Source organism: Sceloporus occidentalis, unplaced genomic scaffold (genome assembly GCF_023333645.1).
Source record: "Sceloporus occidentalis isolate IW3139 unplaced genomic scaffold, rSceOcc1.0.p SCAF_9, whole genome shotgun sequence".
Taxonomy (NCBI): domain Eukaryota; kingdom Metazoa; phylum Chordata; class Lepidosauria; order Squamata; family Phrynosomatidae; genus Sceloporus; species Sceloporus occidentalis.
This window is the reverse complement of record NW_028316989.1, coordinates 40,861,354-40,875,422: the sequence shown is the minus strand read 5'-3', so window position 1 is coordinate 40,875,422 and position 14,069 is coordinate 40,861,354. Positions and strand designations below refer to the sequence as shown.

General features: G+C 41.3%; 2 protein-coding genes across 5 annotated transcripts in view; one reads left to right on the top strand and one right to left on the bottom strand.

The window, feature by feature from the left end:
- Positions 1-653, bottom strand: part of LOC149307375 (elongation factor-like GTPase 1) — a 63,629-nt gene extending 62,976 nt beyond the window's left edge. Inside the window, exon 1 of the mRNA XM_089539046.1 lies at positions 523-653. Coding sequence (XP_089395172.1) covers positions 523-613 — 91 coding nt within the window. The 5' untranslated portion in view covers positions 614-653. The remainder of the gene's footprint in view (positions 1-522) is intronic.
- Positions 654-1,038: 385 nt separating this feature from the next.
- LOC149307374 (stabilizer of axonemal microtubules 2-like) lies at positions 1,039-12,867 on the top strand. Of its 4 annotated transcripts, none has more exons than XM_089539039.1 (4): positions 1,039-1,108; positions 9,533-9,712; positions 10,416-10,618; positions 11,269-12,867. In XM_089539039.1, the coding sequence occupies exons 1-4, from the start codon at positions 1,068-1,070 to the stop codon at positions 12,261-12,263; spliced, it is 1,419 nt and encodes a 472-aa protein (XP_089395165.1). In that variant the 5' UTR covers positions 1,039-1,067; the 3' UTR covers positions 12,264-12,867. The 4 variants fall into 4 exon arrangements, with proteins under 4 accessions (XP_089395165.1, XP_089395166.1, XP_089395167.1 ...); XM_089539040.1 differs by having other exon boundaries at positions 1,048-1,108; positions 6,845-9,712; XM_089539041.1 differs by lacking the exon at positions 1,039-1,108 and adding an exon at positions 6,564-6,579 and having other exon boundaries at positions 6,845-9,712.
- The last annotated feature ends 1,202 nt before the right edge of the window (positions 12,868-14,069 follow it).

Sequence of the window (14,069 nt, the reverse complement as noted above, 5' to 3'; positions counted from 1 at the left end):
AACCCTCCTGTCAATTAAATCCTGTCAACAATACCTGGCGTAATGTGTTTGTAAATTGTAAGTTTCTGTTTGCAAACCATAGTTTGCAAATTGTTTTAAAAACTTTCAGAGATCGTTATCTAAAGTTCTGGATCTTAATGCTTGCTTTGCTGCTTTTAAAAACCGTTTCACTTCTTTTCTGCATCATGTAAAGACACTGTTTACATACAATAAATGACATGCGCCGACAGATGCTCAAATGTTATTTCTATCTCCCGTTTTGATTCTATTTCACTTCCCATGAGAACTACCTTAGGCATCACTGTCTGGTTAACGCATTTGTATACCTTTCAGCACATATCTTTACTTAGATCTGTACAGTCTGTATATACGCTGCCCATGCTTAGGCTATTCATACTGTGGCATATTGTACCTATATTAAGATTATATACCTACATATTTGTGTGTGTCATTGCTTTGTATCACTACGTTCTGAGTATTCTGGGACATACTGGCTGACAATAACTCTCCTGCTCTCCTCACCGTGGTCCACGTGAGCCAGGATACAGATGTTCCTGATGGAGGCGGTCTTCTTCTGGAGCCCAATGATGCTTCTGGTGCTGGTGAGGACCATCTCTAGGCCCCTTTCTGTCAGGGAAAGGGCAGCTGTACTTCGGACCTCAGTCGGAACGAAAGGGAGAGGCGACGGTCAATGCAGCAACATCACTAGCTCCAACCGGAAGTCCTTCTTTTCCGTTTCCGCCGACGCGCATGCGCGGCTACGGAAGCCGGGAGGGTTTTTACTTCCCTCGCGACTGTTGCTAGGTGACGGGGCGCTTGCCTGGTAACCTAGCAATACAACAGCCGCAGCAGCTCCCACAGGAAGTCCTTCTCTTCCGTTTCCGCCGACGCGCCTGCGCGGCTACGGAAGCCGAGAGGTTTTTTTCCCCGACCTTAGAACGCCGCGACTGTTGCTAGGCGACGGGGCGCTTGCCTGGTAACCTAGCAACGGAGGGGAGGAGGGAAAGGGAGAGAGGGAGAGAGGATTGGGAAGGAAGGAAGGAAGGACTGGAGCAAAGTCCGGGAGGATGAAGGCTCCGCTGTGCCTCTGCCAGATTTGCACCTGCGGGTAAGAAGAAAGCTCCAGAGGGGAAGAGGAGGAGAAGGAGGGCCCTTCCCTGGCATGGAGCTCCCTTCCCTCCCGGGGCTGTTATGCAAGGTTGGCAGGCTCTGCTGCCTCAACAAACTGCACTTCCCAGAATTCCACAGCATAAGGGGTGTCTTAGATAGAACAGGTTAAATGTCTCATGGAACTGCAGTTCCCAGAATTCCACAGCATAAGGGGTATCTTAGAAAAGGTTAAATGTCTCATAGAACTACAATTCCCAGAATTCCACAGCACGGAGCCGTGGCAGTCAAAGGGGTGTCTTAGGTAGAGCAGGTGAAATGTCTCATAAAACTACAGTTCCCAGAATTCCATAGCATAAAGGATGTCTTGGACAGAGGAGGCCAAATGTCTCATAGAATTTCATAGCATAAGGGGTGTCGTAGATAGAACAGGTTAAATGTCTCATAGAACTACAGTTCCCAGAATTCCATAGCACAGAGCCATGGCTTTAACTGTAGTTGTTGGATATTGCTGTTTTGTGGGTTTGGGATGTGATTGTACTTCTCTGTCTGGCCAACATGGCTACCTCTAGATACATCTTTTTGGTTAAAAGTAATGCATTTGTTCCTACCAAAATACGAAACAAAAGTTCAGTCGGCTGTCAGTATCAGCAGGGCATCCGTTCCGGACCACAATCCGCAGAGGCTCAAGTCCCATCATCCACAGTGGCAGTGTGCGCACAGGGCCATTAGGAACAAGAGGACTTCCATGGCTATGCAGCCAAGTGCACTTGCCTCCATTGGGGACAACATGGCCTTGCCGTCCATAGACGCTGAAATCCGCTGACGGCAAGTTTGTGGATCCAAGGTCCAACTGTACTGATTGTATTAAACCAACCATGTATTTCTCTGTAAAATTAACATCTTGTCCAGATCTGGTTTATGTCTTTACAAAGGGCCCACACTCCAAAATGCAAGGTTTGGGTGGGGACCGATGGTTCAGTCTCCTGTATAGAGACTCATGTATAGGTCTAGAAATCTTAGTCAGAAAATGGACCCAAAAAATCTGCATTGACTTATCCATGGATCAATGTAAGTACTATACTTAACTCTCATAAAGATAGCAACCATCTCCTGGTGAAAGGCAAGAGTGTAATCTGTCCTGGAAGAACTAACCTTCTTCTCTTCTCTCATCTATCTATCTATCTAGCCATCAGTTTGATCACAAACAGTTATGCCTTCTGGAAGTTTGTAAGTTCCTTGGCATTGCTTTCCTTTGCTTCCGATCCTTTGTACATGACCCTAAGTCTTACTCTCGACCTATTCCCCAGGTCATACCAAAACCCATCATTTTGGCTCCTAAACCTGCCCTCGACTTATACATGGAGTTGAGTATGTGCGGTATATAAAAGGAAATGCTTTCCAACCTTCGAACGGTGGACATCCATTATAATAAGGGATACTTGCCATTCCTACAAAAGGACAAGCTTTCCTACCCTCAAATAAGGTCCATGCCTTACAGTAAGGGACACCTGGCAACTGTAGTGTTAGATGTTCATCCACAACAAACATTGAAGAGTTCTCTGCACATGACCCTTCTTCTAACTAGATTGCCATTGTGAGATGCTTTATTTATTTGTATTTAAGAGTGGTTGATAAGAAGCCACACGTCTCCCATTCTCAGCCCTAAAAAGACAAGTCGATATCTGTCCCAGTCTACCTCTCAGGGTTGTTGTGATGGTACAGTGGGTGGGGAAGGGAGAAAGAGAGAAGCACATAAGCTGCGTGAAGATGCTTATGTGAAAGTGGGATAACTTTATTTTATCATGAGATAAGGCTGAGAGAGAGTGACCAGTCTAAAGGCAACCAAGGCCTGGTTCCCACTACCTTTTAATCTGGATCACAAATCGGTTTGAACCGATTCAAATGACCCTGGTTCCCACTTGAATCAATTCTCTGAAGCAATTCGGAAAGAGGGGGGACCACACGCTAGGCCCATTTAACACACGTCTTTTGGGATAAATCGATTTTGCGCAAGTGTGCGGATCAGAATCGATTTAAATTTGCCCTTCAGTCGGCTGGAGCGTGTCCATTTTGAACCGATTCATTCGTGAATGTGAACCACAAGTGGGTTATTTTATAGGGGGGGGGAATGTGATCAGGGCAATGTAGAGGGAACCTTAGAGGAAGGCAAGGGTAAACCATCTCTAAATAATTCTCTCCCAGAAAACCTCTATGATACGTTTGTCATGACTTGAAGGAACACGACAACATAAAACAGGGTTCCCTGTCGAATCAATCCATTGATTCGGATCGCAAACTGCTTTTTTGTTGTTGTTGTTGTAAGTGGGAATGAGGCCTTCAAGTAGCTTCCAAAGTCGAACCTGGAGAAATGATAGCATTGTGTTTAACCACTAGAGCATCTGATCTCCTAAATCTAGGAGAACCAGAATTCAAATGCTTTATTGGGACGTCTGACCCTTTTCTTTGTTGTCGTGTTCCTTCAAGTCATGGCGAACCCATCATAGGGGTTTTCATGGCAAGAACTACTGTATTTAGAGATGGTTTAGCCTTGCCTTCCTCTAAGGTTGAGAAAGTGTGACTTGCCTAAGGTCACCCAACAGGTTTCTACGGCCGAGTAAGGATTCAAACCCAGGTCTCCCCAGAGTCATTGTCCAATGCTCAAATCACTACACCATCCTGGATCTACAAAGTGATGCTTTTCTACCCAACACGAATAACAGCTTCAGAGGAGAGGTTTTCATAGGTCCACAGCAAGGGATGAACCTGTTAAACTCCCCTCCCTGCCTATTGTGTTCCCAGTAACCATCAGCTCCAGCCCAGCAGCTGCTATTTCTATTTTTAAGGCATACATTAGGTGCAGAAAAATACTTCTATGACCCTGAGAGCCATTAAATATTACTCTTAAATAAACCTCTTGGAAGGTATGAGTAAAATATGCCTTGAAAGGGGTTGTAAAACTTCACATTTTTGTGACTCTTATTTCTTCAGCTGGCTCTAGAATACAAGACATTTCTTGACCCATCTTAAGTACATCTAGATATTTTAAGAAAGGAACTATATTTTAATGGTAGGTGCTGTTATATTCATTATGAGATAAATGGATTCTTCTAATGGGTTCTGGCTTAGAAGCCAGCGGTCAGGAGCCAAAAAGAATGAAACAAAGTGCTTCCAGACTTGTTTTTCCTTGATGAGCAACATTATATCCCACAATATCTATTTTGAAACCAAGGGGGAATTTCAAAAGCATTTTGGGATCTGGGATGGAATCAGGTCTTTAAAGAAAAAGCAAGCAAATCAATCAATCAATCACGATAAGCGCCAAAGGAGGCCTTTGAATCCTTGCCGTTGGGTGGCATAACACTGGAGGGGGCAAAGAACCTTCAAATCAAACCTGTATGTTTCCAACGTTCTGCAACAAGTTCTGTGAAACATGCCTAGGAAGAAATGGCTTGCAAAATACATACTGGCAACAATTTTGTGGTCCACACAATGTCAAGTCAACAAGGCAGCCACTTGAATTGGTTTCCCTTTTGTTATGGCTCCACATGTTTCAGTGCTAAGACTTGTTGCTTGGGGCTTGTTACCTGGAGAGGTGAAGTATGTACATACACACTCTGGTCACTAAGAGGAAAACAAACAATAGGAAAATACATAGTAGGCTTTCTTTTCTATTTGAATAGAGCGACTGTGGTCCAAAACACACTGCCGAAACGTTCCAGTTTGAGACTGCTTTAACTGGCCTGGCTCAGTGCTAGGGAACTGTAATTTATTGTGGCACCAGAGCTCTCTTGACAGAGAAGGCTACATGTCTCACAAAATGACAGTTCCCAAAGTGGTCTCAAACTGGATTATTTCTGCAGTGTGTTTTGGACCATAGATAGCTTGTAGGACAATATTCTTATAGCAGCCCCGCATGCCCCCAAATCTGGGCATTGCTCACATAAGCCAGAATCCTGTTAATGCACTGAATACTGTGCTTGCTCCCATCATTTCTATTAGTGCCGATTTCTGTTGGTACCTGTATGTACCCTGTAGAGCATGGTTGGGATTCAGGTGGTTCTCCAGGTGTTTTTGGACTGCAACTCAGCAGCTGTAGCCATCATATTCAGTGGTGAAGAGTGTCAGACAACAACAGAGGGGACGCATGACTTCTTCCCCTTGCTATTGACTTAGGCTACAACTCTATCCGCTTACTTGGAATTAAGTTCCATTGGACCTACTTCCAATTAAATACGTATACATTGGTCTTGATTTCTCAGTCCTTGTTCCCCAAATAAACCTGAAAGTAAAATTCCATGTTGGGGATTAGAGTTGCATAATAGTGATTCATACTCTCAAAATCCCAGTTCCCAGGATACTTTGTGGGAAAACTATGATACTGAACTCAGTATAACACTGAGGATTTTGTAGTGCTGATATGCATAATGGTGTTTCCAAACGGAGGGGCCCTTTACTTCATATATTGCAATCTGTTATTCTAGTCTGCAGACAGGACACTAAACTGTAATCTCTAAATGTCTTGAAGTATTTTGTGAGCAGTAAAAGGGTTTCAGTTTATTTACAGGACGTGCGGCCCAGCCAAAGTTTGCAAAAGGAAATGTCAGAGATAGGTTGTTTTTTAAAACCACAAAAAAAAATGTTCCTGTGATTGTATTTATGCAGTTTAAGAGTCACTGGTCTTTTACAGTTCTCTTAAAATCCTATGTTTAGTTTTGAAATGATACATTTTGGACTTGGACCAGGTGTCAATTACACCTGAGCATTGATGCTTGAATTATGAAACATAAACATTTAATTTAATTTAAAAAAAAACTTATGAGTTGCAGAACTAGCGTTGACTCAAATGTCAACTAGACAGGAATTTTTGGCCTTTGGAAATGCTGAACAATCTAAGCAATGGCCAAACTCATTCCCATCCAACATCCCAAAGCTCTTTGTGGAGCAGTGCAAATATAACAGAGTAAATTTTCGTCTTGTATTTGCTGCCTCCTTTCAGTTATTCCCTCTTATACTTAAACTGGCTTTCATCTTGGGACTCCCCTGCTTACCAAGGAATGAGGATAAAGCTTGAGATCAATAGCAGGAGGTTCCCTAGGGCCACAAGAATGGTCTAGATCAGTGATTTCCAAACTTTGGATCCTCTAGATGTTTTGGAATTGAGCTCCCAAAATTCCTGTCTATTGGCCAATTTGGCTGGGTCTCCTGGGAGCTTAAGTCCAAAACATTTGGAGGACTAAAGATTGGGAATCACTGGTCTAGAGGGATTGTGAGATGAACTTTTAAAAAGCTATTTTAAGGTCTTCCTTTGAGAAGCTACTGTCCATCAAGCTTTCACTGTGCTACTATGAAATTCAAGCATACCTCAGAGAACACAGGCAAGAGCATGCCAGCAGTGAGAAAAGGCTTTACATTTTGCATACGCTGTCTGCTTTGTCTCCTGGGAATAGTCTCATCGCCACAGGTGACCAGGTGAGTGTTTGCAAGAACAGATAGAGTAACGTATATTTAAAGCAAAAAGTACTATTAATTAATTGAGGTAAGATGTGTTTTTCTATAAAGTCTTAGTTTATTGTTTATACTAATATTAATTGTTACCCTTCCCAAAACATGACATGCAATGAGTTAAATTTCTACTTGTGAGTTATTCCAAACTTTGGACTGACAGATCTTAGAAATTCAGGCTAAGTATGTGACTTAGAGAGATGAGATTTAGACTTCTAAAAACTACTTTCAGAGAAAGGTTTGGCAGAATGTATAAAACTGAAAGAGAGAGAAAAAGGAGGAGAGAGAGACAAAGAGAACGCAGGGAGAATGATGACTGGTTGACTTCTTTCTGATGTCACAATTCACCGCATCTCAAACAACAAATCTTCCCTTCACAACTGCTGCAGGACAAGCAACCAGAAAAGGAGGTGAGACCATTTTGATTAAGGATGTTCTAACTTTTAGGTGTAGAATAAAATTTTAAGACACTAGATAAATACGGTGGTAGAAAATTTGCCAGGATCTTAGGACTGCAAGACCAGCGCTGGAAAAGTGAAATTGAGTTTCAGATTCCCATATGCATTAAAAGTCACTCTCTATCTAGGGTTGCCATAATTGTCCACTATTACCAGGGACAAAATGTAGGACAAATATCAGACCCCCTTTCACAATATTCTTTTGATGGATAGAAAACTATGTCCTGGCTCTTCTGAGTCCCATCCACCAAGTGGTCACTTTCATCCATCAGGTGGACCACAGTTTCTAGATCTGCCTCCATTTGGGTGGGTTATAGTAGTTACTGACAAAGGAATCTGTTGAATGGGTCCTACCCTGAATGTCCACCCCACAAAAGGTACAACAGTCCTTTACAATATCTCACCTAAAGAGGGGCAGTTTTTAACCTATCCAGTAGTTTTTAACAGAGGGAAGGATTTAACCTACTCTGATCGGTCATTTGTTTGTTCCTTCCATATACAGAAGAGCAAATACTCGCTGACCATATTATTGATGCCATTTCTCTTTTTAGGCGTTTTACTGAACCAGTGAAGTTTTGCTCATTTGTTTTGCTAATAAATTTCTACTGAGCCCTTCAAGGATTCTTCTCTCCACCAGCATTACGAAACCAAGGCCACTGGGGGAGTAGAAATCCCTTCAAAATACCACTGTATGTCCAAATGTGTACATTCTTTCCAAAAGCACAGCATCTTTTGGAGCGGGAATTTGCTATACCAACTTTTGCACAAACAAACAAGAAATATGTAATAGTAAGGTGGACTTATATCTGCGTATACCACTAAAAGGATGCCACCTCATGTGTGTGTTTCATATCTGTTTGTATAACTTCAAAAAATTGCGGTGTCTTAAGGTAGGTTGGAGTCTAATTCTGTTTTAGAGTAAAGGAAATGATAGAATCCTGGACTGTGAAGTGGGATGTTTGCATTTAGAATGGTCTCCCAGGTAAATTCTCTGCATGTTGCAAACTAACACATCACAGGAAAGAGGACAGATCACTTCCTGATGCCTTCTTTGAAATGAATTTGGGAGAATTTGGATATTCATTTTTCTCTGCTATGTAACTCCAGTTAGATGGTACCTTAATCCTCTGGCCAGGACAATGGTTAGTCAGGGGGATTTGTTCTGTGCCTGTGACTTATGGCGACCCTATCACAGGGGTTTTTTTTGGCAAGATTTGGTCTGAGTGGGTTCGCCTTTGCCTCCCTCGGAGGCTGAGAGAGTGTGACCTGTCCAAGGCCACTCAGCAGGTCTCCATGCCCAATCGGAGATTTGAACCCTGATCTCCAGTCATAGTACAATGCTCAAACCACTAGACCATGGTTGTAAATGTTTCAGAGATATCTAAACATGCATCAACCCCCCCCCCACACACACACACAGCACCTAGAAGGAAGTGGAGGGCATTGGGAGCCAAAATAATTTTGCTAGGGTTGTTGTTTTTTGCATTAGGTGAGGTGGGAAGGTGCAACAACTCCAAGGTCTGCCAGGGGTCTAATAATGTGACCCCTCCCAAACATCCCACAGTTGCCCATCTCTCGATTGTACTCCAGGAGGCATAAATATAATAATATACCTAGCTTTCTCTTGAAAGCTATTGTAGTACTTTATTTGAAGTTTCAAGAAATGTCTCAACTCTGGCTCTTGCAACCCAGTTATAATAAAAGACCTACCATTGCATTGTCTTTAGAGATCTGAAGGCAAAGGGCAGGGGATGAAAATTAGGGTTGTGATTCTTTTCTGAAGAAAATAGAAAAAAAAATGAAAAAATTGATTTTGAAATATTTTCTTTCAGAATGATTAAGAAACTATGTAAGAAAAAGTGTTCATATATTGGTTCCCTCAAAATTATTGCTAAAAACTATATATAACAGGAAGGCTTTTATGTAAGACAATGCACAGCGTCTCATCATTGCAATTTCTGGTCTTGGTATCCTCTTCTCGGTTCATTTTTACAGGAATGGATGTTTCAGGTCTATTTGACACTATGGAAGACTAGAAGAGACAAAATAATGGTGTGTTTTACTAATGCATTTGATTTATTCTGTTTTTATTGCTTTCCGCCTATTCCTAATAAAGTGGCAGAACCAAAGAAGTTCCATACAATTCAGAACATTGAAGTTAGGAAATTCAGCATAACTGAACTGCGCTTGTTGTATACCAGACAAAGCTGTACAACTGTGTAATGTTATGTATATAATACATTTTAATGTTCTTAAAGTAACAAAATAATTTTCAGACTTTAAAGGATGCTAATATCACTGTTTAAACAATGTTTGCCCACTCTCTCCATTTTCCCCATAAAAACTAGAAAACAAATACTCCAAAATGTTGCTGCGGCTTCAGCATTTCTGGCAATTTTATCTCTCTAATTATCTGTGATCAGTGCTTTCTTCCTTTGTCTTTTCTTGTTATTAAATCTCAGGCGCCATCGGTGCCCTCATAATCCGACAAGGATTTATGACCATGGCGGAGAGGAAAGCCCGATGACTGAATATATAGACAAGTTCCCTGTATATGGCAGTGTCCCTCCTCCCCAGAGTCTCAAGCCCAAGCAGGAATATCAAACCCATGGCGGGAAAATGGAAGGCATCTCAACTTTCAAGTAAATATTTCCCAATATTACAGGGCCTTTCAGAAATCATAGTGAAGAGAAAGATGCGGCAGGTGAAGGACTTAGAGAATTAGAGAGCATTGATTCTGGAAGAACATGAAACATTAGAATGAGCATTGAATAATTTGACTATGTTTTAATGAGGCTATTGCTTGTTAGAAGAAATAGTAGTGAATTGTATGGGATATACATGGATTCTTCCTCAATTTGTTTATGAATAAAGCAATAATTTAGAAGCAGAGGGAGAGCATTTTGCCTGTTTGGAAAACAATGGATTTTGGAAAAAGTGTGTACGCAACATGATAGAGCAGACAACATCTTTTAGAGATATATTCCATTGTGTGTACGTGGAAAGAATCTGTTTTAGGTGAATACCTACCATCTGCAGTTTTTACAGATATCTGAATTAAAAATAATTAGCAGCCCTTCCCTAAGCATAATGTTATATGGCTAAGCACTCAGAAAGATTAGCTGACTAGATATGGCAGTACATGAAACAAGAGGATGATGGTGGGTCATCATCTTTTTGTATGGAGTACTCCAAGCATGTGTGTAGACTATGTTCTGCTATCCTAACTCTGTAGAGTTAAATAATGCAATCCTAATGAAACATGGCTTACAAAGTGCTAATTCTTTATTATTTTCAACTCTGTTTTGTCACTTGCTATCACGGCTTTTTGCTCCCTTCCTCCAGGTCTGACTATCTTCCGTATGAAGTGGCAAATCGGCCTATTCGGCCCCAAGAGGAGTACAAACCCATGCCTGGAAATATTGACCTGGGGACCACTTATAGAAGAGATTATAACGCTCACAAAGTACAACCAGTGATACTAGTAAAACCTGTTGAAAGGAACTATGTTAGAGGAGGCAAACTAGATACCATACCCACTTACCAAGGTAATAGTACCTGCTGCCTTACTCAGAGGAGCAAGTGAGAGATGATGTGCCAACTTGCCTTGCTGAAGAGGCAATTGCTGACCTGGGTGTGGCAGTGCTACCCTGGCAGTTGCTCTGTTAAATGAAGGAGTCTGTTGGATATGCACTTATAAAGTATACATAACAGTGGGCTCTGAAGCAAAAAAGAATTCCTAGCCTCTGCCGTAACTTAATGTACATCCATGTTGCAGGGAATTCTGAGCGTGTTTACTCAAAAAACGAATCCCACTGAGTTCAGTAGGTCTTACTTCCTAGTAAAGGGGTTTAGGATTGCAAATTTACACTGATTTAATACCCATTCCCTCTTTTCACTGAACTCTGATGCTGAGTTTGTATTTATTTATTTTAGAGACTTCTAATAATGTTTAGTACCTGCAGCAAATGGCAATTCACAGAGCTGACTGAGTGAAGCTATAAATTATAGAAAACTGATAGGAGTTTACATTGTGGATATTCTCTTAGCTGTTTCTGGATCAGATAGGAACCACGCAGTAGGACAGAGTAGACATTCAGTTAATGTAGCCTGCAATTAATCAACCTGTAGGACAGGAACATAAGACAGTTAGCAACCCTGTCAGAATCTATTAATAAATATTGGTTTTGTCTCAAAGCTGACTATAGGGCTTGGGAAGTTCAAAAAAGGGATTCCCATAAAGTGGAGAACATCTATCATCCTCCTACTGAAAAGTTTGGAAACACCACTACCTTTCAGGATGCCTTCTTCCCTAGGGAAATCACTTTCCAAAGAAGTTTTAAGCCTACGGTTGTGACCAAACTTTCAGACCAACCTTTTACCAGCATTACAAGCCACCGCAGTGATTTTGTTCCCCACCAATTAGAACCTAAATTTCAAAGGTCGAAAGAGGAGTACAAGCCAAACAGCCAGCCCTTTGACGACACCACAACCCATCGTCGCGATTTTAGAGGGCTTGCTGGTGAACTTCCAAAAAGCTTCAAGCCTGAACAGTCTAAAGTGGAGATAAAGTCTCATTTTGATGGAATCACGGAGTTCCGTGAACGTTTTCAACCCTGGGCAGTTTCCTTACCTGAAGTCCGCAAAGCCAAAGAGTACATCCCACCCACTGGTAACATGGATCTAAACTCCACAAGCCATCTTGATTATATTCAGCATAACATCACTCCAGTTGTCATCATGAAACCATTAGAAAAGAGCAGAAGAAATAATGCCCCCTTCCAGGGCAATACAACCATGAGGGAGGCCTTTCAAGCTTGGGATATTTGTCGACCAGAAATTGTCAAGCGGACCCAAGAAATGCCAAAACCCTCTGCAAAATTCGATGGTATGACCACCTTCAGAGCTCACTATATACCACACAGTGTAGTTCCAAGTCAGAGCTGCAAGCCTCCGAAGGTGGCGCCTGTATCTAGCTCAGTACCTTTTGAAGACAAAACCATGTACCGTACTGAATACACGCCAAAGAAACAAGAGATCTGCCCAGCAACCTATCCATCTCCTCCAGGATATGTCTTTGTCAACACTGATTCTCGTGGTCATAAATTCTTCCGCAGAGTCACCCCAGATACCCATAAGATTGCCCATGAAAATGGTAATCATATTCCAAAAGAAATAGCAGTTATAGCATAATTCATAGTTCTAGTAGTTTGCTCATAAGCATACTGGAAATTAGTGTGCGGAGGGTAACTACTACAATCGATCTAAAGATTCTAAATAAGCACAATGATTTTAAGGTTTTGTGGAATCAAAAATTACTAAGCGTATATAAGATTCATGATGAAAACTTGTTAGTAAAATGTGTGTCAGTATTTCTGTGAAATTTCTTTAATTGGACCATACGATATGTATTCATTTTAACAAGATAATACCTTTCCAGCAATATGTTTGAAATCAATTGTTAATATAAGTACTGTTGAAGTTCATGATTTGAATAAAATTATGTACTGTTCTTATAACAAGCAACATTCTCCCAGCCTACCTCACCCATATTTGTGCTAAAAGTGGAGATACCTTTTGTGTGTTGCATTTAAAAGCTTTGAAGTTAATTCTTGGGATTTCCATTTCAAGGGTGTTGGGTAGCTGGGTTGGGGCAGAGCTTTGCTTGAGACTGTGAAGAACTACCTGCCACCAATCACAGAAAGAAAACTACATTGCTAGGTAGACCAGCCAGTTGTCAACCTCTGTTTAGGGCAGCTAAAATACACTGGGCTTATTAATAATAAATAAATAAATATTTATTTATATCCCGCCTCTCCATTAAGATAGAGGCGGCTAATATGCCGCACACAGCACTACATAAATTGCAGTTTGCTAATGCAAATGTTTACACTCAAGAAGATGTAAAGGCTAGAATCATAGAGACCACAAGGGCCATTCAGCCCAATCCCATGTCATGCAGGAATACCCAATCAAAGCATTTCAGATAGATGGGCATCCATCATTTTCTGTCTCTGAAGAGAGGAGAGAGTGTGACTTGGCTGAAGTTACCTAGTAGGTTTTCATGGTGCTTCAAAATCTGGTCTTGAGTCATAGTCCAATGCTCACACCACTACACTACACTGGCTCTTGATGTGTATACATATATATTTGTTAATAAATCAGACTCAAATGCCTTTAATTTAAAACAAAATAACCCCGTATTTTAATTTGATGCTGAAATGGACCCAGCATTGGCCTCCAAACAAAGAGCATTCAGCAACTGAGTGCCACAGCAAAGAAGACTCTCATGTGTATGGCTTCACTGCTGGGTCACAAAGGAGAGTCTCTCTAGTGAGCTTGTTTCTTGGACACGTTGGAGGGACACGTTTTCAAGCATCAAGGCCCCAAGCTGTTTAAGGTTGTGGATATTCATCGCAAACACCTTGAATTCAAAGAAGTGTATTGGCTGTTAATGCAATTTCAGTCCACAATCTAAGTAATGAGTTTTGCTCTAGCTGCAGCCTCTGGGTCATCTTCAAGGTGTATAGCACATGACTATAATTTAATGAAGAGGTTATCCCTGCATGAATTACTATAGATAGGTTATCAGTCATCTCCAAGCTCTGAGCCATAGAGTCTACCTGGGTCTCCAAAGAAAGTAATGATTCCCTTGGTGGGTGAGGACACAATCCCATGCAGAACAGGCTATTTATTTTCTGTGTCTAACTAACGTATAGAGCCAAATGGTTTTCTTCCATTTCCTTTCCAATAGCTTATAAAATCTTGGATAATATAAACATTCTTAATCACTGATTTTGAGAAGACTGGCAATCCAGTTTGCTTTTATCAGTCTGAATTTTTATGAACATGCTATTTGTAATGCAATGGCCATACTGATATCACTAACTTATATACAAAATGCTGCAGATCACAGGGGTCAAAATGTGAGACAAACCACAAACATTGTGTCCTCTCACCTCTCTTGCCAATTTTTTGTGAGGGTCAGGGGACAGAGTG